Source organism: Doryrhamphus excisus, linkage group LG4 (assembly GCF_037039965.1).
Source record: "Doryrhamphus excisus strain RoL-2023G ecotype Guam linkage group LG4, RoL_Dexc_Guam_v1.1, whole genome shotgun sequence".
NCBI classification, from domain to species: Eukaryota; Metazoa; Chordata; class Actinopteri; order Syngnathiformes; family Syngnathidae; genus Doryrhamphus; species Doryrhamphus excisus.
Window position 1 is genome coordinate 8,564,981 of NC_136360.1, and position 26,262 is coordinate 8,591,242.

Here is a 26,262-nt window from a genome sequence, read left to right on the forward strand (position 1 = left end):
AGACAACAGAGTGTTAATCACTCATGTGCTTGAGTAGTGTTGGCCTATACTGACTTCCAGCAGAAGGGAGCCAGAAACACAGAGGATCAGTTCTATTGTTGGAATAGCTCCTGTTCGTATCTGACTTCCAGGCATGTGTTGAACTGTCATCCAGATATGACCAGCATGATCTCCCACTACCCTCTGGCCACCATCTTGCCTTGGCCTCCAGCCCCCAGCCACCACTACCCCGACTTGGACTGCACCCTGCTGCTGGAGGGCGATGGAGGGGTCGCCCTGCAAAGATATCAGGCTCGCTCCCCAGAAGGAAGCCCACGACACTGGGTGAGTACACACAGACACACTTGTTTAGTCTGCTTCTTGTGTGTTGTTATTGGCAGGGAAGCACAGGTACTTCCAGCCTTGGTAAACAACCCTGCAGATGTTGGCTTTCACTTGCATGTTGTTTTGCATTTTTGCTAGATTCAAGGATGGGAATTGAAGACAATGAAGTGAGTTCACATGTTACGCTCAGGGTGCGTTCATATTGTCATGCACCAAATAAGAGGACCGTGACTACTTGAGAGGTGGGGCTCAGTCCCTTTGCAAGTGAACTCTGGTGTGGTCGGGTTCATTTGAGCTCAAATGTGACCACTACACAGGCTAAAAACTGGGATCAAAAAAGCATGCAGAAATAATATGTAAGGGAAAATACTCAGTATATTACACGTGCTTTTTGTGAACTCTCACCTATATAAAAAATAATCCCAGCACAACATTTTAGCTTGCAATCTTGACTTTTGTCACATAATATGACATAAAAGCTGTCCTTACTCATATGTTTACTACATATGTTCTTTACCGTGCAGCCTTTGTTTTCATGACGAAAATACCAATGTGAACGTGAGTTGAACCCCCATTTTTTATTTTTGGAATACCGCCCTCAAGTGTGAATGCAACTTTACTTCCTATACCAACATCTTCCTTCCTCTGTTTGGTTCCATTCAACAAGACAAAACAGACCAGTGAACCTTGGTAACACCCAACGGGAGGAGGGTTGACCTCACTTTTAGAAAGAAGCCATTACTCACCTACTCTAGCTGCAAAATCCGAGAAGTCTTAATGACTCTTATAATGTGTCAGAGTCTAACTCTGAGATTTTTTGTCGCCTGTCAGCGTCTTGCAGCGACATGCACATGTACACTGCTGCTGCTGATGAGACCCGCAGTTGTTGTTGTGTCGAAAGTGTCAATCAGTGTGTGTGTTTGTGGAGATGGTTTCTCCATGTCGCCTTTCAAACATCCTGACTCTTGTATCCTCCGTTGCTCTCTGCACTCTTTCCGCCCATTGTTTCCCACCGGGAGGGAGGTGAGAGTGCATTTAATGCATCCATCAGCTCCATGTTAGTACCTAGCCTTGTGACTTTTAGTGTTGTAACAGCTGGATGGTAATAAAGTTCATTTTAAAGAGAGGGCATGAGGACATCAGGAAAAAAAATTATGTAATCATAAGTAAAACTTAAGTGCTTTATGTGTAAACGTTGTCTGCCTGTTGTGTACACACAAAACAGTAGAAGGCAGTCATAAAAAAAATGTATCTGTTTTTTGTGGTTACATATTATAAACATCCAATAAGACCCCTGTACTGGTCACTACCTACAGTGGGCATTGTATTTCACTATTGCAGCAATGATGTTCATTCATTCATTTTCCACCGCTTAACCTTACGAGGGTCACGGGGGTGCTGGAGCCTATCCCAGCTGTCTTTGGGCGAGAGGCGGGGTACACCCTGGACTGGTTGCCAGCCAATCACAGGGCACATATAGCCAAACAACCATTCCTCTCAGAACCAATTTTGACAGATTATCAAGGCCTAAAGAATGTTGTGTTGTTGGGCTATATATTAATATGGTATCTGTCTAAACTAAACTAAAAAGTTGGTTTAAACCCTCTTCTGTTCTTTAGTAATCAATATTGAACATACAGTAGGTAGGTTTCAGGAAAATATCAGTTTATAATATAATATAATAATATAATATCAACAAAAAAGGGAGTAGAAACAGCTTTTTGTGAAAGGATATATTTCAATAATAACGTAATGCGTTAAAATTTCCCTTCAATGCATAACCTTTTGCATGCTACACGCCGCTGTATCGACTTGCATCGAGTGTTTGAATGTATGGGAAAGATGCACTTCTGCCACCTTGTGGATGCTTTTAGGGCTTAAAATCACACTAGATATGATCTCTTCTGGACCACATGGTGGACAAGTGGTTTGCATGTTGGCCACACAGTCGGCAGGTCGGGAAGACCTGGGTTTGAATCTCCGCTTGGGCATCTGTGCGTGGGTTTTCTTCCCCCCACATTCCAAAAACATGCATGTTATGTTCAATGGCGACTCAAAATTGTCCATAGGTATGAATGTGAGTGTCAATGATTGTTTGTCTATTTGTGCCCTGTGATTGGCTGGCGACCAGTCCAGGTTATACCCCAGCTCTCGCCCAAAGACAGTTGGGATAGGCTCCAGCCTACCCCTGCGACCCAAGGTAGGATAAGCGGCATAGCAGAAGGATGGATAAATGCGTAACTCATGTAAAGAACAGAGATGACAATTCTAAAATATTTAAAAATGAATATACTCTGGATAAGCTTGCCTATACAGTATTCATTCAACATACTGCAGTCATATGCCGTTGATGACTCGCTATTGCCCCTCTGATGGAAAAGGGTATTGCAATCAAGGGAGCCTATTTTTTGATATTTTGGTGTTGTGTTCAGCATTCTTACTATAATAATAGGTTGGTTCTGATATGAAGCCTGTATGGCTTAGTTTAATGATTACAAATAGAACACTCTTTTGATTAAAATCAATAATTTCACCACTCAAAAAGACACAGTTGCCTCTTTCTTGAGAGAATGTTTGTCCCGGTCATGTCACTTTGACATTTCCCCCACTTACCGTAGAAGATGTTATGAAACCTCGCCAGTCATAAAAGAGGCAGCACTGGTGCCTGATTGCCGCTGTCTGTAATCACAGCGCCTGCCTGGTCCAACAGTTCAGGTCTGAGATGATGTGGGAGTGCTGAGGTGTCAGTCCTTTATCAAAGAGTCCAGTGATTATAATGAGACTCCCACTGGAGCATGCACACTGTTTTTCACAAATGCAGGTCATAATGTAGCTTTTACGGATGAAAATTGTTAGACAGGTTACATATCAGCAAAACTTCCTGGTAATGTCTGATGTGCATTTTAAAGTCATTGGAACTAACTTTACTTTACATTTTACTTTTTTCTAATTCTACACCACATTTCTCTTTGATTTTTGGGAGGGATAATACACCTTTTCATTGAAACATTATTTCTCAAATACATTACAACCTTTTATCATAACAACAAATATGTTAAGCCTTTTTCTCTCTCTTTTTTCTCAAAAATGTCTAACATTTGCTTTTTTTCTCATAATATTACACCTTTTTTTTGTAACATAATGTCTATTCATGTAAAATGCCTTTCTCTCAACACGTTATTGTCTTGTAGTATTACATCTTTTTCTTGTAACATTGTAACATTATTGGGCCCTATTCTGATGAACATTGTCCTTGTTTCTGTTGTAATATTGTGCCTTTTTCTGATAAAGCACAATTTTTTTTCTTGCTTTTTCACTTAATATAACAATTTAAAGTTATTTCCATGACAGTGTGTTTTTTCTCAAAGTATGACAATCTTTCCGTATAACATTTTCCCTACAATATTATGTTTTTTCTCTTGTAATATTCCGCCTTTCGCTAGTACTTTACTTTACTACTACTTTATTTTTTTCAGTGGCCTAATTCGCATTATTTTGCTTGTAATATTATGGCCTTTTTGTACTATTTTTTTCTTGTCACTGTGACATTAATTCACGATAATGTCAATTACATATTAGGGGAAAACAGCAGACACAAACTGCACTGACAACGATCATGACTGAGTTTAAACAGAGTTGCGGCAGTAAACTATAAATATAACGGTTCACCACACATTTCACAGTCACAGCCTACTCACTTACTGGTGCATTAAGTGGGCCGACCAATTCATTAATTGGCTCAGAAGAGGGAATATGAGCACTGCCGGCAGGGTAGTTCAATAACCTCAAAAGGTCATGAGCTGGAAATGCAGAAGTGACAGTTGGCAGAGAAAGCAGGCGAAAAGAAAAGGGGGGGGGTTAAGAATTTCCACAATGGCACGTTGATCATTCAACAAAACAAATGAAGAAAGCTGACAGAGCACTCTTCCTTCCTCTTTCTTCTTTAATGAACAGAGAAGTGTACATTTGAGGCTGATGCTTAGTGACGTCTCAGTGTTTCCCTTCCCAAACTCAGTGGTGGTGTGTTTTGATGACTTGACAAGATGCTTTGAGCAGTAAGCGACGGAAAGACAACTTCTGGTGTTTACATCCTGTTTCATATTTGGCCATCACATGCCGAACAATATGTTTTTGATGGTGTCTTCTTTTTGATGGCGTTTAATCACTGGTGAGAGAACCACTGGTACAGACCGATATTGATTCCTGTTGTAGTCCATATTCTGCTTACTAGTAGGGATAGTTCATAAAGCACCATTAAAGGTGATTGGATGGCTTCTTTGTGAAAGATTGTCATTAATAACTTAATTGTAAAAACTGGGATGCACGTCTGTCCAATTATGTGTCTCTGACCAAAGAACTAGACCTCTTTTTTCTCCAAAAGCTAGGCCCCTTTAATTCAATCAAGCACTTCAGATGCTGTTTACACACTCCGGTAACCTCCCACATGTGTCAAGTAGTCTGGCCGCCTGAGGCTACATTTTTCCGAGCTCCATGTTGTTGTGACATTGGCCCTTAATTAGGTCACATAATAGGACTGGTGTGAAAAGTCAATAAGTACGGGTATTGTTCCTGTAACCCGAGCAGCAGCAGCAGCTCGCGCAAGTGGGGCAGAAAAGTCATCAGGCTACCATATGGTGATGGGTGTGCTCCCGTCGAGTAGAAGGCAGCAGGCTATATGTGCAGCTGCAGGTCTTTGAATTTTCTTTTTGTATGGCTTTGCAATTAGATGCCTGTGTGTGTGTGTGTGTGTGTGTGTGTGTGTGTGTGTGTGTGTTCAGTCCAGTTGGTATTAGTCTGGACATATGACAGGGATCAAGCTTACATTGTGATGCCTGGTGACTTCCAAAATTGTTCTAAATGAATAATTTAATAAGAATTACTTCTGTAGGAGATCATATAAAATAAGTTCCTGAAATAGAAGAGTTAGCTTATAAACTGCGTTTATTTGTGCAAGCTAACTTTTCTACTCATTTGCCAAAAGTTGCCAAAACGTGCACCCCTTCCGTGTTGCCTATGCTGTTATTTTTCGGACAAATCACATGGTGGTGTTTGTATTCAACGCAAAAGTTGGACTTTAATTGTAAAAAAAATCACCACATAATAAAACTAAGATAAAGTCAAAAATACTCAACCTGAGGTAGCTGATAAATGGAGAGGGAACAATGCCAACTCGTGGCATTTTATAAGCATCATTAAAATTATCTTTTGCACTAAGTAGCATTTCTGGTTCTATGGTAGGCATCACACTTTGCTTTGCCATCACTACCACAAAAAATAAATAAAGAATAATACAAATTTTGTTTGAATTACAAATTGTCCAACTTTTGGGGCATTCCACTTTGGAGGTTTGTCTGGATTTGTGAGGCTATGCATGTCCATCATTGTTGTAATAAGAATGTGAGTCATTTGTCCGTCACACATTTGCCATTTTTGCGTATTTTCTCCATTCATGTGAGCGTCACTATGTCAGTTTCATTTCCTTATACTGTGGCACATACTGTAACAGCTTGGCAACTGTGCTACTTTGTCCTCGCGGTTTGTGTTAAATTGTGCAAGTAGGTGTGACTTTGCAGTGTGCGCACCAGTCCGTTCAATGTGTGCGTTGTTGTTTTTGTTGCGTATGTGACAACGTGGTGTTTGCATGTGTCTGTCGGGCAACAGATGGTCGGTCCATGGTCTCATTAGCAGGGGGTCAGACAGACAAGCGAGCATGTCCAGACTGACTCATTCAAGGCTTAGCAAGGCTTAGATTGCAAGACGAGGGGGTGTGTGTCATGACTAGAGGGCCAGGAATGGGGGTTGTGTGCATATATAGGTTTGTGTGTGTGCATATGTGATTTAGACTGAATACACCTGAAAGTACAACCATGATCTGGATTACCCTGGTTTAGCCTCACTGACCCCAAAATGTAGGCTGAAAAAGCAACTGTTATAAACATCACCATGTATATAAGTGATTCGTCATATTCAGCGGTTATGAAACTCCAGAGAAACTTTCCTCCCAGCTGGGTCAGCTGCGATACGAGAGTGGGATGTCGAGGAGGAGGGGTCTAAGCTTCCAAGCTCTGGCCCTTTACTGGAAATGATGTCAGCTCTCTGGAGAAAGAAAGAAAAGTCAGAATGAGAGAGAACGAGGACAATAGATGGGTGAGCAGCAGAGAAGTGACATAAGAAGCGACGGATTGGGGAGCCGAGACGGCGCTTTAATGTGGTTTGAACAAAGGCTCCAGTTGAGCACATCTAGAGAGAGAAATGCAGCTGTGAGAGTCCTTGTTATTATTCATCTGTGTTTGGATGGTTGTCACCACTGGAACCGCCACACGTCTATCCAATGAACAGCTTTACTGGCTGACTGAAGCCAATGTATAGCAGCAAATCACAACAAAACTTCCCTCATATGGAATACGTTTAAGGTCCAACTCCTTATACATTAAAGAGACCTGACAGGAAATCCCCTTGTGATGGCAGAAAAACTCCCGTCTGAAGAAGAAATCTCTGAAAGAACCAACATTCAGCATATGTTTACAGAAATGAGAATTTAAAAAAAAACACTGCGATGTGCATGCCAGGACAGATGTCACACCTATTTTTTCTCTTGTGTTTTTTGCAAAATTTCATTTTTAATCACTCTTTGTTTTTGTATGTGTGTGTTAAATGTAACAATTGGTTTGTTGCTTGTGTAACCAAGCATATGTATGAAGTCAGAGTTCACTAGTTTAGCGTAAAGGAAAGAATGGTGGTGTTTTTAATGCTTGATTTGACTGATATCGGTAGTGTATTACTCCCTTACCGAACCTGTTGCTTTTCCAATTAAACGGACATACGGACAGCCTCCCAATCCTTTACTATTCTTTTCATGTCGCTCGTCCTGAACTGAAGAACACAAACCTTCTGCTCTGGTAATCTGAGGAGAGCGAAAACAAACCTTTTGGCAGTGGGAAAGCCCCCCCCCCTCCTCCATCTCCCAGCATGACACAACAACTTTGATATTCTGATCGTGTATCCTGCTAAAAAGCAAAACAAGACTCGTCTATATAGCGTACGTGGGCGGCTTCATTTTGTAATATTTTTTCTGGAAGGCCGTGCAAGATGATCTGGTTACATCACGCTTGTCATGATCTTGTGTGGATCTTCTCAGGTTCTGACTGTCCTGTGAACTCTTCTTCTCTCACTCTCTCAGTCACAAAGTGGAGATAATGCCCCCTTTCATCTTAATCTCCTACACTTTCTCTGATATACGACTACTGTCTTATCTGTGATGTAAACACAGGCTGCCCTAAAGTCCAATGCTTGTACCCCAGCAACTTTATCACTCTCTCTCCAGGCCCTGGTTGGCTTTTATGACCTTGTTGGAGAGGCTGTGGGCCAGCCAGTCAGGTATGAGGGCAGCAGCATTGTGATTGGAGTCAGGGGGAGCTGGAGGCAGGAAGCGGGAGATTTCCTGGAATGTATGTTTTTTTCCCCCCTCCATCGTGTGGTGCAATAACACTGTGAGCAACGCTCCGCCTGTTTTTGTCCCGTTTGTGTCTGTACTGTAGCTCCATGATCCCAGTTATACAGAAAAGCCATCTCTGGAAGTTGAATACTGGAACCGACTACATTAGAAAAGCATCAACTCATTTGTCAGGGAAAAAATGCCTGAATAATGTTGACACTGTTTTTTTTCTCTTTTTTTAAACAACATTATGGTCAAGTTGGAAGCAATGAGAATGAGAATTAGTCTAATTTCTTTCAAATTACTACTGTAATTAGTAGAAAACACAAAATTGTTTTGAAAGACAATTGCCCCTTTATCACATTTAATTGGTTCCACATCGACCACTCTAGGTGAATTTCCGTCAAGTAGGATTCAATAGTAATAAATTTAATATTTTTGTCGTTATGACCTTGTAAATATGTTTTTTTTATCATTATTACAGTCCAGTAGACATGAAATAACAGCCCTATAGTCACCCTTACACTTGTATTACCCAATATGGTAGCAATAATAATATAAAAATAATCTAAATAAAATAAGTTTGCATTGAGAGCTCCTGCAGTGGCTATTGTCTCATCAATATAACTTTACTGACACCTAAAGACCAGTGTAGATTACTACTGTACTGCTGCTGTTCATTGTTAAGGAGAGGCTCACAATGCACTTCACATGCTTTATTCACATGCAGAGAACACGTGTGAACATTCACACAGGAGCTGCTGTCGGTCACTCTCTTTCTACACTGCTAAACTGCTTCTTGCACTCAGCTAATAGTCAACTCGAGCTAGCGGGTGACGCACACATGACTTCCAAGACAAAACTTCTTAAAGGCACACACAAGTCACAGATATTTCAAAACACTTCATATCATGTCTTTCGAATTTTTGTCACTTTAGCCAATTTTATGGTTGCAAATGCTTAATTTACGCTGGAGGCTTAGCGCTGGAGCTCACATAGCTATGCTCGTGTGTCCTCCTGTCCCACTCCTTAATGTTACGGTGCTGTATGTGCTATAAGGTAAGTGCAGAGTTACAGTGTATATGTAAATAGTGGACAATACACTGAAGCTAAATTGCTCATTTAATTTGTAAAATTGTGCACTGCAAACTTGCATCCAACAAAAGACATCTCACACAAGTCAAGTTGAAAGATGTTCTCCCCATCAGCTCTTCCATCACATTCGCCCAACTCCTTGTTTGCTCTGAGATATGACATCACTCCCACTGTGAGAGCGACACTCCAATCCACTCGGGGCATAGCTGGGGGTCATTTGAGGTCATAACCTTCCCACTGCCCCTGTGGGCTTCCCAGAACTCTGAAGACCCTGTTGCACAGTGGGGCAGCTCGGCCTGGGAACTAGAGGCAGGCTAGATGTGAGGTCTGAACGGCACCATGACACACTGACGTGCCCTCACCTTCATACGTGACGACCTTGTATGCACATATGATGCCTCGGTGATGCTAAGTGTGACGTTGGGGGTTACTAATGACTCAGTTCGCCACACACACACTCAAAGAACAGCATCGGTCCCACAGAAATTGATGACTATCTTAAATGTCTCTGATTGGTTCCTGACCACTTTTATGACTGAGTCGTGTAGTTTGTTTGGGAATTGCCTCCACCAAGGAAGCTATGTTGCTATTGGCATGTTTTTTGTTATTGTAAGAAATGCTTTGTTTGTTTTGCTTGTCAATTACCCCCACCAAATAAATAATGTTGCCATTGAAATCCTTCTTTTGTTATCTCCACAAAGGAAGTAATGTTTGTTACCACCATTGAGGAGTTATTTTAACTGCTGTTTGTTGGGTAATTACTTCCATGATAGATAGATGGATGGATGGATGGATGGATGGATGGATGGATGGATGGATGGATGAATAGACTTCCTTTATTGTCATTGCACAATAACACAGCAGTGAAATTGCCAACGAAATATCGTTGCCTGGCTCCCGTATAATAATGAATAATAATAATAATGTGGAGAATAAATAGATGACATCAAATATGAACAACAATGCACAGCGTCATGTACAAGAAGTCATGTTTTCAATTCTGTTTGTTATTAAAACGCATGTTGTTATTAACATTAGTTGTTTTTTTTATTGTTACCTTTGCCAAAGAAGCTGTTTTTGCTTTGCTGTTTGTTTATTACCTCCACCAAGGAGGGTATGTTGTTGTCACTGTTTCTTTGTTGCCTACACAAAGGGCATTATGGTTACTTTGCTTTTTGCTTGTTTGTTGGTTACCTTTGCTAAAGAGGCTTTTTTTTCCAACATTTGTTTTTGGTTACCTCCACCAAGGAACTTGTAGTTCCATTATTTGTTAATTTGTTGCTTATGTCTCCATTGGTCTTTACTAGTTACCTCTCCCAAGGAAGTTGAGTTTTCATGACCTCCACTTTTAATCACTGTTTGCTTGTCATAAAAGTTCCACAGATATTTGTGTTATGGATTATACAATATGAAATGAATTAAGTGGATATCTAAGAAGGTGGATATCTACTAAGAGCCATTCCAACTTGATTCATCATTGAATGAACTTACAAACCAGTGAAAGTTCACCAACACAATGTTTACAATACAACATTTGTCCATAATGAACAATTCACCACAAGACCAATGTTTGATTCATATCTTCCCGTTTATTCACATGTGTGGGCCGTGTTGACTATGTGTTGCAGCAGTGGAACAGCGTCTGCCTTTCTCATACACTCGAACCATTCTCTTCACATGCTGACAATACACAGCACGGATGACGCCATGCACCGCCTTCCTTGTATTGTCCCACACATAGTGCCTCAGGCCACAGCTGCTTCACTCACAAGACACACTTATCATTCACATGCATGACAGCTAGAACATGATACATCTTAATCATGGATTGGGGGGAAATGGCCTGAAACAGCCTAACTGCAACATTTTTGCTGAAGTCTTGTGAGGCAATTGTTGCAAAGTCTTCAGCCATATCAAACACAGAACCCAATTCAATTTTATGGATTATAGTTCCATAATAAAGCAGAATCAGAATCGCCTTTGTTGTCATTGTATTGCATACAACAAAATTTGAGTGCAACTCCACAGTGCATTTTGTAGAAAGTAAAAATAAAGCAAAGAATAAGGATGCAATGGGGAGTTGTATCAAAATATTAAGGTCGCTGCGTAGTGGACAGTTGAATCGGTAACCTTTTCAAAGCTTTATCTTCACCATTCAGAGGGCTGTTTATAATATTCTGACCTTCTCATGCAGCCAAATGAAGTAACAAAATACAGCTGTCATTATACAGCAATACAGTGCAGTTGTTCACTACTGCAACATATTGTTAAATTAATACCTCAATCCAAATGTTGTCATCTTGTTTTTTCATGATATACACTGTATAAAATTGTGTAGGTGTACCTAAGATTCTTTGTCCACCTGCAGAGGAAACAAAATTAAATAAGCAACATAATCATCATTATTTTATTAAACTATTAATATACACATTAATTTATATTTCCACTTTTTTTAATTATCAATTTAATTAATGCAATAAAAAAATAAACAATTATTTCCAAAAAAGAGAAATTCATCATCATTATTAATTGCTCTTATACGTATTGTATACTTCATTGCACTATTGTACAGATTGCACTATTGTACATATTACTGTAAATATCCTGTTGCATTCATACATCATACTGTTTATAATTTATATAATCTGAAATAGCCATACTCTAGTCACTCCATTGCAATACTGTATATATTACTGTTATTACTGTTAATATATGATATATATTATATATTGTCACATCCATACATAATCTGTATAATCTACAATAGCCATATTATAGTCATTTATATCCCTGTACATATTCTCACTGTATTATAGTCATAGCCTGTCATAGTTTTTTTTACATAGATCTGTCCATATGTTTTTTTCTACATTTACTTAATACTAAGGTACTTACATAATTGCACTTCTGGTTGGATGCTAACTGCATTTTGTTGCCCTGTACCAGTGACATGAGCAATAACAATAAAGTTGAATCTAATCTAATCTAATCTAATCTAATCTAATCTAATCTAATCTAAATTGACATCTTTAAAATAATTAAATTATTGATTAAATAATAATCTTTATAATAATTATATTTACATATCTAAATACTCATTTTATGTATGCTGGGGGTTGTCAAATTGTGGCACTCAGAGAATATAGTTAACTGAATGACGTTAGTTTTGTAGGTTGGAAAAAGATGCTCTTTCCACTGAAAAAAACCCGTTATGAATACCATATTATCGTACTAGTATTGTATGGACTGTTATCATATAACTAACTAATAAATAACTAATAAATAACTCATTATAGTTATTTTACACAAAAGGCAGCTCAAAAACAACTTTTCAACTGGTTTAAGTCAAAGAAATCACGGCTCTGGCGTTGATGATTGAAGTGACACCGGCGTAGGCGGGCAAAGATGGCGGAGGAGGGAGGAAGGAAGGAAGGAGGAGGAGTTTATAGCGTGAATGTTGTGAGTGCAAGTAGGAGGAGTATGCTCATTCACGAGAAGAGCCTCGGACTTAACTGACAGTTGGAGACGCGTTTTCCAGTAGTGACGCGTCAAAGAAGGAGACTGACTTAAAAGATAAAGAAGATAAAAACGGAGCAGGTGGTTGTGTTTTAATAGACGCCATCTTTGTTGTTCCTCGGGGGACTTTTGGCGGGCTCTGATGCTGTCCCCGGACCATGAGAGAAGGACTCACTATGAAGTTCGCCTGGAAGACTAAAATGGTAAAAATAAATGAATCAACGCTAAATACTTTTGTGTATAACCTCAAGGGAAAGGGGGGAGAAGGAGGGACTCAGGGAGGGAGCTAACGGTGGGGAGGCGATTGTAAGCTTGGGAAAGTGGGGGATAAAGAGGGGGAGGGGTTGGCTTAATGTTGTGATAGCTTTTTATTGACTTTTAAATGTTGTTTTAAAGTCCGCAGTATCTATTATTTCTTCCCACTTGATGGTATTAGTGGTCAAACTTTTTTATTAGAAACAAATGGAAAGGGGACAGCAGTTGCGCTTTCTTCTAAAGGGGGGCCAGCAACTTCCAGGCTAGCATAAAGCAAGTTATCTTTCTTGTATTGTTTAAAAGGAGCAGATTAGACTCCCTTCTTTGGAAAGAAATACTGTCTCCTGTTATAATAAACGGTCTTCTCTTACGTTAACCACCACCAGGCCTCTAGTTTACATCTGCTCTGCGTCATGTTATAAAACATAGTGTTCATGATCATTAAAGAAATGCAGTGGACACAAAAGTGCTTGACACAAAGCATGCCGGGTATTGTTTTGGGAGTGTGCATGACTCATTGCAGCTGGATAGGGGAGACATGTTGCTGACCATGAGGGTGGGGAGAGATCCACCGTGGTGAAGTTAGTTTTACGTTGGACGTTGGATATTCGTTGGATATTCGCCATCACCCAACAAATACAACACAGCCCTGCTTAGTTGAGTGTTGCAGGTTCGTTGTGGCTTGGTTTCAACCTTTCACCTTTTGATAGGCCCTCTTTTGGACTTGAAAAAGGCATGAGTACAATCCAGGCTGTGTGTGTGTGTTGTGTGTGAGAGGACTTGGCCGTCATGTTGCATGCGTGGTGTTTGGATCTGGCCCACTGCTTCTGTTTTTGTCTCCACATGTTGATGTGTCAGCAGTATTCAAGCTAGCTTTTGAACCCTCTGTTGGCAGTCTTTTTTTCTGTGTCTGCATTGTCATTTATACACCCCACTCGGTCTGTGTATTGCGTTGCTGTATGCCTGTGAGTTACTTGCCCCCCTTTCACATTGCTCAAAAAAGCCGGCTTATTCCCACGTTTTTCTTTGTGTGAACAGCACAGATTATTAAGTAAGTTCAACAACTGCTTTCAACACATTAGGACAGGAGAATTGGAGTGAGTGAGCGCTTTCCACAGAATCGTAAAATTCTTTGGAATGGGGAATGGAAGTCAATAAGAGTTTTTCTTCTTTGGAGCCTTCAGAGGTATACTTGAGCTTCTTTCACACAGGAATCCCGCAATATTGTTGCACCACAGCCAAAGCAGTTGATACTGGTTTTAATTGTATGTGCAGTTCACACAGAACCCAGTGGGTCATTGCTGTAACTGTGTATATGTCCCACATTAAGATAAGTACATTTGTGACAATGCCAGTGCCTGCTATACATATAACATACATGTCGGCTAATTGCTTTCAATACAACAGAGCAGTGGGAAACGTGAGCTGCTTCATCTGTTATGACCCCTGAAGCTGAAAAATTGTCAAGTTAATGTCAACCTTCTATTCCTTGTCGGTGGGTGGGATGTTCATACTTCAGGGGGGTAAAAGAGTGGGATAGCGATTGTGTGTGTGAAAGGGAATAATGGAAACATGGAACTCGGGTGTGAAGTTTAACAGCCTGGACTCACCTCTCCTGCTCTGTTGTGTTGAAAGCTAATTGTCTGATTGCCAGATGCTGCGTCGTACTTTGTTTCTGTGTAGAGTGCACCGACATGTGAAATAGGTTTGATGCATGTACACAGGTGGAAGTGGCGATCCAATCTGTACTATTAGGCTAATTATTCGACTCCAAGGTAAATGTTTGGACTTTTTCCAAGGCCTAAAAGGTGCAGAATGTTGTTCCTGGTTTGTAAAAGTGATGTGTCGAGAGTACAAAAAGTGCCCTGAGCAGTGCCATTGGACTCCTAAAGTCCTCGCTTATGTTAATTCCGAGCTGAGCACTGCAATAAAGGTCTGATGCAGAGCTGTCGCATAGGGGGCTCATTTGGGAGTCTGCACACATTCTGTCTCTCCTCGTCAACCTTTCATCGCTCCCTGAAGGTTGTGCAGCTCCGGCTTCACCTCCACCAAGACAGGGACACAGTAAAAGAGATGGATGGGGAATTAAAGGTAGTGCAGGCGAGAGGGAGGGAGAGAGAGGCAGGGAGAGAGAGAGAGAGGGTGGGAGGGTGGGTGCCCTGCCTGGCATGCTGCAGCGTTGGGGGTTGGGAAGTTCTGGATGCTTTACAGCACTTTTGTCCTTGCTAATGTACCGGTAGTTGTGTGCACATCTTCAGGTTCTGTTGAAGAAACTATAGTGTGACTTCAGTTAAGGCCCAACAATCCTTATTGCCAAGGTAACGTGTCTCGACTGGTCTTGATTTGTAGGAATATTACTTCACTTTTGGTTTCTTTCTAATGGGATTGCGCCATTTTTTTATAACTGTCCAAAACAGTTTTTCAATATCAACTGCTAAGGGGAAATTGGAAACAAAGAATGATGAAAATGTGGTCATATGTAAATCTTCTTTCTGCAGGTCAGTAAAGTGCAAACCTTCACCAAAGATGACCCATCCTAACATTGATCATTCAGGGAAATTTCAAAGAATTAGGAAATATTAATGATGCTTGACAAAAAAAATCATGGAGCCACATGCATCTGCATGCAAATTTGGTGGAATTTTGCTTGGTCCAAGCACTATCTTTGTAGGAGAAGCAGTTGTTATAGCTAACAAAAATGCCTTTGGCAGTGGCTACATGGGTTTGATGGGGCCACCTGCTGCCATTATTGATTAGGTGATGGTTTTCTAAACTGTTGTTATTTCTGTTGGGTCACACATGATAAAGCAGGCATACACTTTCTATGGGTTTTGTTTGAAATTCATGTTTTTTTTCATGAGCATATTTTCAGTGTATATTGATGTAGTGGTAATACATGATGGTTTTCCCTTTGTGCAGAGCTCTGTGCAGGACTGGGGGGAGGAAGTGGAGGAAGGAGCCATCTACAATGTGACCCTGAAGAGGGTTCAGATTCAACAGGCGGCCAACAAGGGTGCAAGATGGCTGGGGGTGAGTGTGTGGACTCAATCCTCTCACAACAGCAGTACTGTGGTAATGTGTATCTCAAGTCTGTTGGTAACTTAAAGCATTTTCCACTTTCTTGGTGACAATTGTGCATTCCAAGTCAAATATCATGTGAATACACTTTTAAGACATCCGGTTATTTGTTCAGTGAGAACTCATCTCCATTGTTTCCAACGCACACCATTGTTGTTTTAACATCACAGCTATAAATCTCCCACTCTGGATTTCACCTTTAACAGAGACCGACGCTGCACTCTTTTTTTTTTTTTTTTTTTTTTTTTTAGCCAAACCATGTGATTTCCTGACTTTCCCAGCTTGGCAAGCAAACTGCCCCCTCCACTGCTCATTCCTACCCCCTCCCCATTTTGCAGCAGCATTTTGATGAAATGCTGCTCCAGCATTAAAAGGCATTAAAGGCTTTTCCTTGAGTTGTGCATTTCACGTCTGTTACCCACAAGACACCTCTGTTTCGTAAACGATGTTGTTTACGCCACACGCATGCTCAGCAGTATTTCAGTAAAACCGTGAGCATTTGCGTTGAGGGTGTGAGGCGATTTAGCGGCAGGAGTGCAAGAACACGCGTCACTGGTGGAATTAACACAAATGATTAGTCCATTGTTTACACGAGAAAGCTGGATATTGTGTGTTTTGCAGCCTTTTATGCACTAAAAGGGGAAAACTTTGGCTAGAGGACGCTGTAATGGTCTGAATAAGAAGCCAGCTGTATTCAAGCCAAACTGAGAAAGTGTGCTTAATTTAGGTAGATGGCTCTGTAATGGTGCACTCACTCACTGCTTGGGCACACTTGACACCTAAAGTCCAGTTTGTTTGGCTAGTGTGATTGCTGTGGCTAGCATTCAAACACAGTACAGCTCAGCAGGAGTACACAGGTCATGCATGAGCACATGCACTTGCACCCAACTTTGTATAGTCAATGTTGGTTCCTCCCACAAGTTAACAAATCGATCATATTTGTCATGAGCTAGCATCATAACTCCTGTTTTTGATCACGTGCTAACAACCTTTACAACACTTTTTTCCAATGGGTGTTTCTTGTGTTGCGGCAGCATCTCTCGAGGCCATTGGTGTGCTTGTGTGTGATTGACAGGAAGAAAAGCTCTAACTTGATTAGGGGAGATGTCATTTGGTGCCATCCATAAGTTTTGATGTCGAGCTAGATGTAAGACAACCTCTCTATTTGTGGCAGTTTTCTAGGGAAAAAATACAGTCCATTATAACACCATCTTTTATAATAGAAATAAACAGAATGACAAAAATAATGGACAAAGTAATTCAGTAACTAATAAATAAATATTTTTTCCCCTTTTGTCATGCCAGAAGGAGCCACAACAAAGAGGTTGAAGAGCTCTATTCACCTCTTGAGCCGCGTATTACCTACCCCTGCCCTAGATGGCCCAAATGAAATCTGTGAACAGAATCCAAACAGTGGTTTGGTCCGTAACATATCAGAAAACAGACAAAACTGTTGATCACAGTTTTCTTACATTAAAGCCGATGTGTGTGAATATCTTGTTTTTCCTAATATAGATAATAGGTCTGCTTTCATGGATAAGTCAGGAAATATGTAACAATCATGAAATCAGAGAATATTTACATTAAATCAAAAAACGATTAACCGAATACCAAAGTAGTTTTAGATGAATTGTATAATGAATGAATGAATGAATGAATGAATGAATGAATGAAGTGTTGCACTTCTAAAGTTTGTCCCCGGTAGTTAAGGAAGCAATTTGCACAACCAAAACAAAGTAAAACCAACTAATAAGCTGGGTCTGGATGGTCACATTCTTATGATGTTGTATAATTAAGTAATGGTACATGAAAAGGCTGTGGAGCAGTGTGAGTCGAAGGGCAGTGTGTGAGTTGAAGTCTTTGTGTGTGCTCCCCAACACTCGACATTTTCTTCCATTCCCACTTCCTGCAGGTGTCCCAATATTTATTCCACATGGCGTATTTATTGTAAGTAGGTGTCTGCCAATGGACAAGTGCTTCACAGCCATCCTGCACAATGAGGATGTGTTTAGATGCCATTTGTGGGTTTTGCTTTGCAAAGTCATTGCCCGTGCAAGTCATTTTGCACATTGGAATTGAAACTCTCAGCCACGGTGACAGATAAGTGTTTTTCTTGACTTGTTATCAGAGGGGAGTGTTGGGAGAACTCGGAGAGGCGATGGAGGAGGGGTCTGCCTTGATTGAAAGCAGATTGGAGAGTTTCCTGCCTTAGCGTGCTACGCTCCAGCCCTCCTCCTTTGTCTGTGCCACTTCTTCTACAACTCCCTTCTGGATGCTCTGCAACCGCTCAGTTTCACCCTGCAATAGTAGGACACATCTGGATGAGTTTAAAAAAAAAGGAATATAGGTCACAGTTGGTCCTCCCTCTTTTTCTTTCCCTGTTTAATATAATTACTTCACCTCCTAAACTCTTAAAACAAATACCACATTACCACTTCTCAAGTGGTGTAATCTTCAATGTATCTGTATTTGAATGACTAGGCCGAAGGCGACCGCTTGCCTCCAGGCCACACAGTGAGCCAGCTAGAGACCTGCAAGATTCGAAGCATCCGCGCCGGAACCCTGGAGCGTCTGGTGGAGACGCTATTGACGGCATTCGACGACAATGACCTCACGTACACCTCAATTTTCCTGTCCACCTACAGAGCCTTCGCCAGCACACAGACGGTACTACAGCTGCTGCTTGACAGGTATGATGTAACCATGCTAGTTTTGGAGCTGCTGCGGGCAGGTTCAGATCCATTTTATTTACAGTACTGTGCAAGTATTGCATGTCAGCAGTAGTTATTTTAACATAGTGAAACAGTTGCTAGACACATACATTTAGAAATAAACCATTCAAATTTTTAATCTGGATAAAAGTGCAAACAGAAGAATTTATTTCCACGATGGCTTTAATAGAAAGCCCATTTGCCCATCTTTTCTTCATCGTGCATAAAGAACACTCCGTTATTTATGTTCCACTTATATAACCTGTAAATAAAATCATTATAATATATATATTTATCCACTATCATACATACAGTACATAAGCAGGTTGTGAATATGAACAGTTTCCGCGCAGTCTTGCCCTATTTTAGTATGACTAAAAGGATGATTCAGAATCCTAAGGTTTATTTGCTGTATTCTCTGCTGCAGGTATGGAAGTGTGGAAGAAAAACAGCTAGATGCCAAGAGAAGCCAAGTCTCTGAAACCAATGGAGCCATCAGAAAGTGAGATTTGATTGACTTATCGCTGCAGTCTTTGAAGTCTGTGTCTAAATGTGTCTGTCTGTCCTAACAGTGCCTTAGCCTCTATCCTGCGTGCCTGGCTGGACCAATGTCCTGAAGACTTCCAGGAGCCTCCAGACTACCCCTGCCTTCACAGGCTGATGGATTACCTCCGTAGGGCCCTGCCTGGCTCAGAGGCCCTACGACGGGCAGAGGGTCTGCTAGAACAGCTGCAGATACAAGCCAGTATGGATGAACCTGATGGTAACCATTTTTAAAATGCTCTTCACATTCAGAACCATTGTGTCATCATTAAAATTACATTGGATTCAACTGTTTGCTGCTTTCAGCTGGCTTGCATGGCACCACTTCCTACTGCCCAGGGGAGGATGATGAAGTGGACATGGAAGTCCAGGAGGACTTCATGTCCTTTGAGTCCGATCTGGTGGCTGAGCAGCTGACCTACATGGATGCAGTGAGTGGAAACGGACACCGCCAACTTGGAGGTTATTGTTTTGAAAGGAAAAGGGTGTGTAATGCTATCTTGTTTTTGTTTTTTTTTTTTGCTGTAGCTGCTGTTCAAAAAAGTGGTGCCACACCACTGCCTGGGCTCTATCTGGTCCCAGAGGGACAAAAAACACAACAAGCACAGCGCCCCCACCATTAGGGCCACCATCACTCAGTTCAACGCAGTGGCGGCTTGTGTGGTCAGCACAGTGCTAAGACATCGACAGATACGGCCCCATGTCAGAGCACGGGTCATCCAGCGCTGGATAGACGTTGCTCAGGTTGGCACACATTCACTTGTAAAGGCAATTTTTGAATACATCTTTTGTATTGGATCTCATCAGATTGTGTCTAATGACTCCCAAATTACAACTCCGCTTGTGTTACATTACTCCTTACAGGAGTGTCGCATACGTAAGAATTTCTCCTCCTTGCGAGCCATTGTTTCTGCGCTGCAGTCCAACCCTCTGTACAGACTGAAGAGAGTGTGGAACTACGTACACAAGTAAGTACCTGTATTCTTAAAAAATAAAAAAAACAGCATCACGTGACGTTTTGCACTTATCTGACTTGTGACTGTGCTCCACAGAGACAGCATGCAGACTTTCGAGGAGCTGTCTGACATCTTTTCCGATCACAACAATTACCTGACCAGCAGAGAGCTGCTCATGAGGGTAAGTTCTAATAGTTGCTATAATTGGGCTTGGCCAAACTTAGACAAATGACATTAGCGTACATACCAATATACATTATATTACCTTATAAGTAATTATATATTATCATATATATTGTATTTTTTATTATATATATTATCATATTTAAGTGTAACTTTTTGTTTGTAAATTTTGGTTCCCCCGGTGCAGTTTGGTAAAAATTCCCTGCTCACCTACAGTAAATGCATCACAGCAAGCCACATTGTACTGCTCACTTCGGCCATTGGTCAACGGTTTGCGCAAGAACGTAAAAAAAAAAGTAGATCAGAGTAGAGTCGCATGACATAGCACTGGATGAACAACAACAAAAATGCTTCCTATTAACTTCAATAATTATATGGATAAATAGGTCACACAAATAGACAAGTTAATTTTAAGGTGGCATGGCCAGTAAATTCTTGATGTTAGTGGTGACGACATGCTAAACTGGAGACGTGTTTGAATCCATGTAGTCATGTCAGCCTTAAGGCATTTACATTTTGGTGAAAGGGACAAAGGGTACTCCTATGAAAGCACTTACTGCATCCTGTTGACATTGCTGTCCATTAGTGCATGTCCATCGGATCTTTTATTGGGTATTTTACCCCTACTCAGTTTATGCAACATGTCTAATATAAACAGTGTAAATGTATCCTCAGAAGGCTAATAAAGAGTTGTGTTCATAAAGTCGTCAGCGTTTACTCTAAGCATTCACTTAGTGATCACTTGCCTCGGTTTATAAAGCAGATAAATGTCTCCTAAAAGAGACTTGAAGCACGCATTCCGTAGGTCACAGTTTAGAATTTCCATAACCAAAGCTATTTTTTCCTTCTCCTCCTTGGTCTCCCACACAGGAAGGTACTTCAAAGTTTGCCAGTCTGGAGAGTTGTGCCAAGGAGCATCAGAAACGTACCCACAAGAGACTTCAGCTGCAGAAGGAAATGGTGAGACAAAAGACTGGATGCTGAAGCTAAAACTGTGCTTTCGGGTGATACTTTTGAAAGACACATTCCTCTTCTGGTGCAGTGGTTGAATCATTGTTTGCCCTTTGTAGGGAGCCATGCAGGGAACCATACCCTACTTGGGGACTTTTCTAACGGACTTGACCATGCTCGATACAGCACTTCCTGACCTTGTGGAGGTAAACAAAATAAAACAACTATGGTCAATGCTGCGTATGTGTCCACCACACAGGACATTAGGTACACCTGCAAATTAAAGAGCCTCTTTCTGTGAATTTCCTATAGGATATCAGTAATAAATGACACATTATAATAATCATGATAAGTGACATCACTCATATTCAAATAATTCACCCATGAAGTACTAGCCTTGCTAGTAGTAGTATAATTATAGTGGTACAGATTAGCATTTATTAGCTAACTTTGTTAGGTTGTGCAGGTGTACCTAATGAAGTGTCTAGTGTATTTGCACTTGTGTGTTATGCAACATTTGAGCGCAAGTGTTTGCAAGTTTACACAAGGCTACTCATGTGAGAGACATCTGTCAAAAACTAGGGCGCAACGTTCCTTGGATGTGTGTGAGAATTTTTTATTTTTTTTCCTCAAGCCTGTTTCTGTGAGTGGTCAGCCTACAGTAAAGCTTGTTTGTCTACGCCATGCATATGTGATGTGCTCGTGGTGCCTGACACCGTATTCTTTGTGTTTTCCCGCAGGGTGGTCTGATCAACTTTGAGAAGAGACGCAGGGTAAGAGTCTAGTAGTGGAGGAGGATACACTTTGGATGCCAAATGAATTTACATTGGATTTTTTGTACAGGAGTTTGAGGTGATTGCCCAGATCAAGCTGCTCCAGTCGGCCTGCAACAGCTACTGTCTGACTCCAGAAAAGGTGTTCCTACGTTGGTTCAAGAGCCAAACTCAGCTCAGTGAGGAGGAAAGGTAAACACTGCTTTACATGATACTTCATGGATGTGCTGAACAGGAACCAATTAGATTTTTGGATTTTGGTGCAAACCAGAAGCAAACATTGCGCCCTCACTGTCGTGTTTTTTCAAATCAATAAATGATAGCTGTTTTGGGTTTAATGTGGCCTACTGGTTTATTTATATATTTGCAATTTGTATGTCTTCTTGAGTTGACTATTTGAGTGCGAGCGGCAGGGAGTAGTATCGAGTGTGGCCAACAGTAGCACCTGTGTGAATGTTCTCTGCATGTGTATCTGTTGCGACTGAAGTGCATTGTACTCTATTTTTGTAAACGTTTTGTTGCTATTTGAGTCACAATGAATGCGTTTCCCCGTTCCACAGATGAACAAATACGGCACACTTTTGTTAGCAGAACACACATTACTTATTTTGTGTTTACTTACTGCCTTATTCTTTTCAGAGCAGAAACTGTCACAGTCATGGTCAGGCTGCTTTTACCAGTTGAACCTTAGTGGATGTGGTTTTGCTTGACAACATTAATGACATTAATACAACATTAATGATGTTTTAATTTTTACAGTTATGCCTTGTCATGTGAGGTTGAAGGTCTCGGTGAGAGCAGCCCGACATCACCCAAGCCTCGAAAAAGCATGGTGAAGAGACTGAGCCTGTAAGTACATCAACACACAGTAAATACATACTATGGAAGGATGGATAGATAGGGGTGCAACAATATGTGTCATTTTATCGAATGGCGGACCTCGGTCCAGATACAGACCCATTGATAGCTCTTTATGGACCTATGACAAATTAAAATATCACATACTTTCTCCCCGTGCGTGTGTGGGTTTTCTCCGGTTTCCTCCCACATTCCAAAAACATGCTAGGTTAATTGACGACTCCAAATAGGTATGAATGTGAGTGTGAATGCTTGTTTGTCACTGGTCAAAACTGCAAATGTGGCGTGACATTGTCTGACAAAACACAAATCATTCGAGTGGAAATACCCCCCACAGTCTGATGTGAGAGCGTGGAAAATAAAGCAGGGTGAGATGATATGGTGTGATATATGAGTCTGTTTAATGCAATTTAAGGGAAAAATAGGTTAGGACCTTCACTGTGGAAAAAATTTGCATGAACCGACCTTAGTCAATTTGCTCTAGGCTCTTCCTTGGGACAGACAGCAGTGCATCGAGTTCTCCAGTCAGAGAGACACCACGCTCGCCCCCTACTGGCAGCTCAGGGGAGAGCATGGACTCTGTCAGCGTGTCTTCCAGTGACTCCAGCAGCCCCTCAGACAGTGAAGGACTGACCCCCAGCCATGGCTCGGACCTCCAGCAAAACAAGGTGGACATCCATCTGTATCTGTTGTTTAACAATACAAACCACCACATTTGTTTTCTTCAGTGTTAACTTGAGATGTGTGCACTTTTCAGCTGTCCGAGTCGTCTTCTTGCACTTCCCTACACTCCATGGACACAGGCTCATCCACCACCAGTGTCTCCATGACGCCCGTGTCTCCCTCCATTCCCGGCCCCCCCTGCACCCACAGACGCTCCGTGTCCCTCACTCCCATGTCGTCGCCCTCCCCGAGCCAAACCCCGGCATACAACACGCAGGCCCAGGACGCTTGTATCATCAGAGTCAGCCTGGAGCATGGTAATGGTAACCTCTACAAGAGCATACTGGTGCGTCTTTAATTACTCTTTATCTTTTAAGAATATTGTTGTCTATTTTGAGAATAAACTAAAAGTAATCTTGTCACCATAATAGCTGACCAGTCAAGACAAGACAAGGGCAGTCATATCCAGAGCCATGGCCAAACATAACCTAGAGGAGGAGCCAGAAGAAGGCTATGAGCTGGTCCAGGTCATCTCTGAGGAAAGAGGTAGGAGGGGTTTGTTTATGTAATCTTGGAAACAAACAAATGGAGGTGCAAATTGACTAATTTTGTAAAAAAAAAATATATAAAATTCAAATATATAAAACAAATATATTTTAGTCCCTACTAAGACTGCTGCCCCCACGACACACATAAGCGAATGGAAATTTTGGATTAAAATTTTTTTAAAAACATGAATAATCTCTTAATAAATGTCTCTTTTAGAGGGGAATATGTGTGAAATGAAATGTGTGTGTATTTATTAATGTACTATAATGATAGTAATATTAATAATTAATATACAATTTTTTAATGTAGGTATATATACCTACATTAAAAAATTGTACATTCATTTATGTAGTGTGTATGTATGTGTGTGTGTGTGTGTGTGTATATATATATATATAAATATATATATATATATATATACACACATACTACATAAATGAAATTAAATGAATGTACAATTTTTATATAATTAAAAAAAATTGTACATTTATTTCATTTCACACATATTCTCCTCTAAAAGAAGAGACATTTTATTACTCATGTTTTTAAAAAATTTTAAATCCAAAATTTCTATTCTATTTCCTTCCACTTATCTGTGTCGTAGGGGCAGCAGTCTCAGTAGGGAAGTCCAGTTTCAAATCAAATATACTGTACTGTGTTCAGGCATTCTCTTAGTTTTGTTGTTTGCATTTTTCTTTTCAGAGCTGATAATACCTGACAACGCCAACGTCTTCTACGCCATGAACACCTCAGCCAACTTTGACTTCTTGTTGCGTGTGCGAGGTTCGTTGGGTCGTCCGGTGCAGCTCCGTAGTCGCTGTAGCACCACGCTGCCACGGGCTCAGCAGCACCGCTCCAGCCTCTCACTCAGACTTAGCAAAGTCACACTGTGACCCTTAAATACTGGCCCACTGCTCACCACAAAGCCCTTTTTACGGCCCTGAAGTGTGCCATTCTTCCTCTTCCTGCCCTGTATCCATGCAGGCTTCTGTGACTTGACTTGTGAGAGACAGTGACGCTGTGTGGCCTCCTCTTGCTACTGCAGCAGGGTTTTGCACATGTACAAAAAAAGGGAGTCTGCAGAGCTCCTGAACCAGTATTCTTCTATAGAAGCAAACTTTATCCTGTGTAGCTCAATGAGAAGCAGCCTTTTACTGACCAATGAGTGGACCTCAGACAGTATTCATGTTAAAAAACAAAACCTCTCGTGTGTTAACTGTGAGCTGTGTGACGAATGCACATGCTGCATTCTGATTGGTTCCCTTTACTTGGTTTTAACAAGTCTTTCGGCCTTATTAATGTATCTTTTATGATATGAACTACAGCATTGCACTTGTCACTTGGTAAGAAGATGCCAATGGGATGTGAATACACCAATGAAATATGACTTATTTGTCAGTGTTGTTTTTTTATGTTTGTTTTTGTTCGTTTTGTAACGTCAGTCCTTTGGAGGGTTCATGGAGGATTTTTTTTCCTGCAGAAATGTTAATGAATGAATTCAGGATGTCCGCAGAAAAGAACTAGATAATGTGATGCCTTGGCAGCACTTTTCAAAGTGGGAAAAATTAGCCTGCCCTTACTGAATATACAACAAAATTTAACACCAATTTTAACATATCTTAGTGGGGTTTGACACCAAAAAAGATACATTAATGTGCACATTAAACAAAAATCTTTTTGCCTTTGGTGTGTAGCTGAAGTTAGTGTAACAGTTGTAAAAAAAAAAAATCCCAAGCTGCTGTGTCAAACCCTGAAGTCCTAAGTCATCCGTGGATGGGTTGCAAACTCACTTTTGAAAGTGCTGCTTAACCATTTGAGCCTTGATTGTTTTGATATTTTGTTTTTTCACTGCATTCTCTTCCCTGTATTAACACTGTTATTGAAAGATCCATTACAACCAAAGTCACTCTGTGTTAGTGAAATCAAATGATGTTGGCAGCACTTAATGTGTCGTTTCAAAATACCCCGTCAGTCTCGGTTGTTCAGTATTCTTCATTGCCAAAGACTCTTACGCTACCTGCATCAATAAATTATTATCACTTGCTGGCTCTTTTGAAATTTTTTTCAATTCAATTGTTATCAACGTTTGTAGATTTTAGTGTTTTGTTTTAATTGTAAGATAATAGATCTAAGAGAAAAGATCTAAGTCCGATGTATATGTCAATGTGATTTTAAATACAGTGATCCTAATGGGGACAGACTGCCTGCGTGGTATGCAAACAAAAACACATTTATACATGCATTAATTTGAAATTTAAATAAAATTTTCCATTGCAAATATTAAAGGAGAATCTCACGCGCTACAGAACCTTTTCTATTGCTGCTCCCAAATGCGTAACAGTCTGCCTGTTCACATTAAACAGGCCCTTCAT

At 40.8% G+C, this 26,262-nt stretch overlaps 1 protein-coding gene across 2 annotated transcripts; it reads left to right on the plus strand.

Annotated features, from left to right (window-relative positions):
• Window positions 1-25,934, plus strand: rgl1 (ral guanine nucleotide dissociation stimulator-like 1). 2 transcript variants are annotated; one of them, XM_058073695.2, is made up of 18 exons: window positions 1-324; window positions 15,545-15,655; window positions 18,185-18,393; window positions 18,842-18,916; window positions 18,987-19,177; window positions 19,264-19,388; window positions 19,486-19,701; window positions 19,822-19,925; window positions 20,010-20,094; window positions 20,967-21,056; window positions 21,167-21,253; window positions 21,788-21,820; window positions 21,891-22,012; window positions 22,580-22,669; window positions 23,163-23,346; window positions 23,436-23,687; window positions 23,773-23,887; window positions 24,593-25,934. In XM_058073695.2, the coding sequence occupies exons 1-18, from the start codon at window positions 157-159 to the stop codon at window positions 24,781-24,783; spliced, it is 2,448 nt and encodes an 815-aa protein (XP_057929678.2). In that variant the 5' UTR covers window positions 1-156; the 3' UTR covers window positions 24,784-25,934. The 2 variants fall into 2 exon arrangements, with proteins under 2 accessions (XP_057929678.2, XP_057929680.2); XM_058073697.2 differs by lacking the exon at window positions 1-324 and adding an exon at window positions 12,287-12,573.
• The last annotated feature ends 328 nt before the right edge of the window (window positions 25,935-26,262 follow it).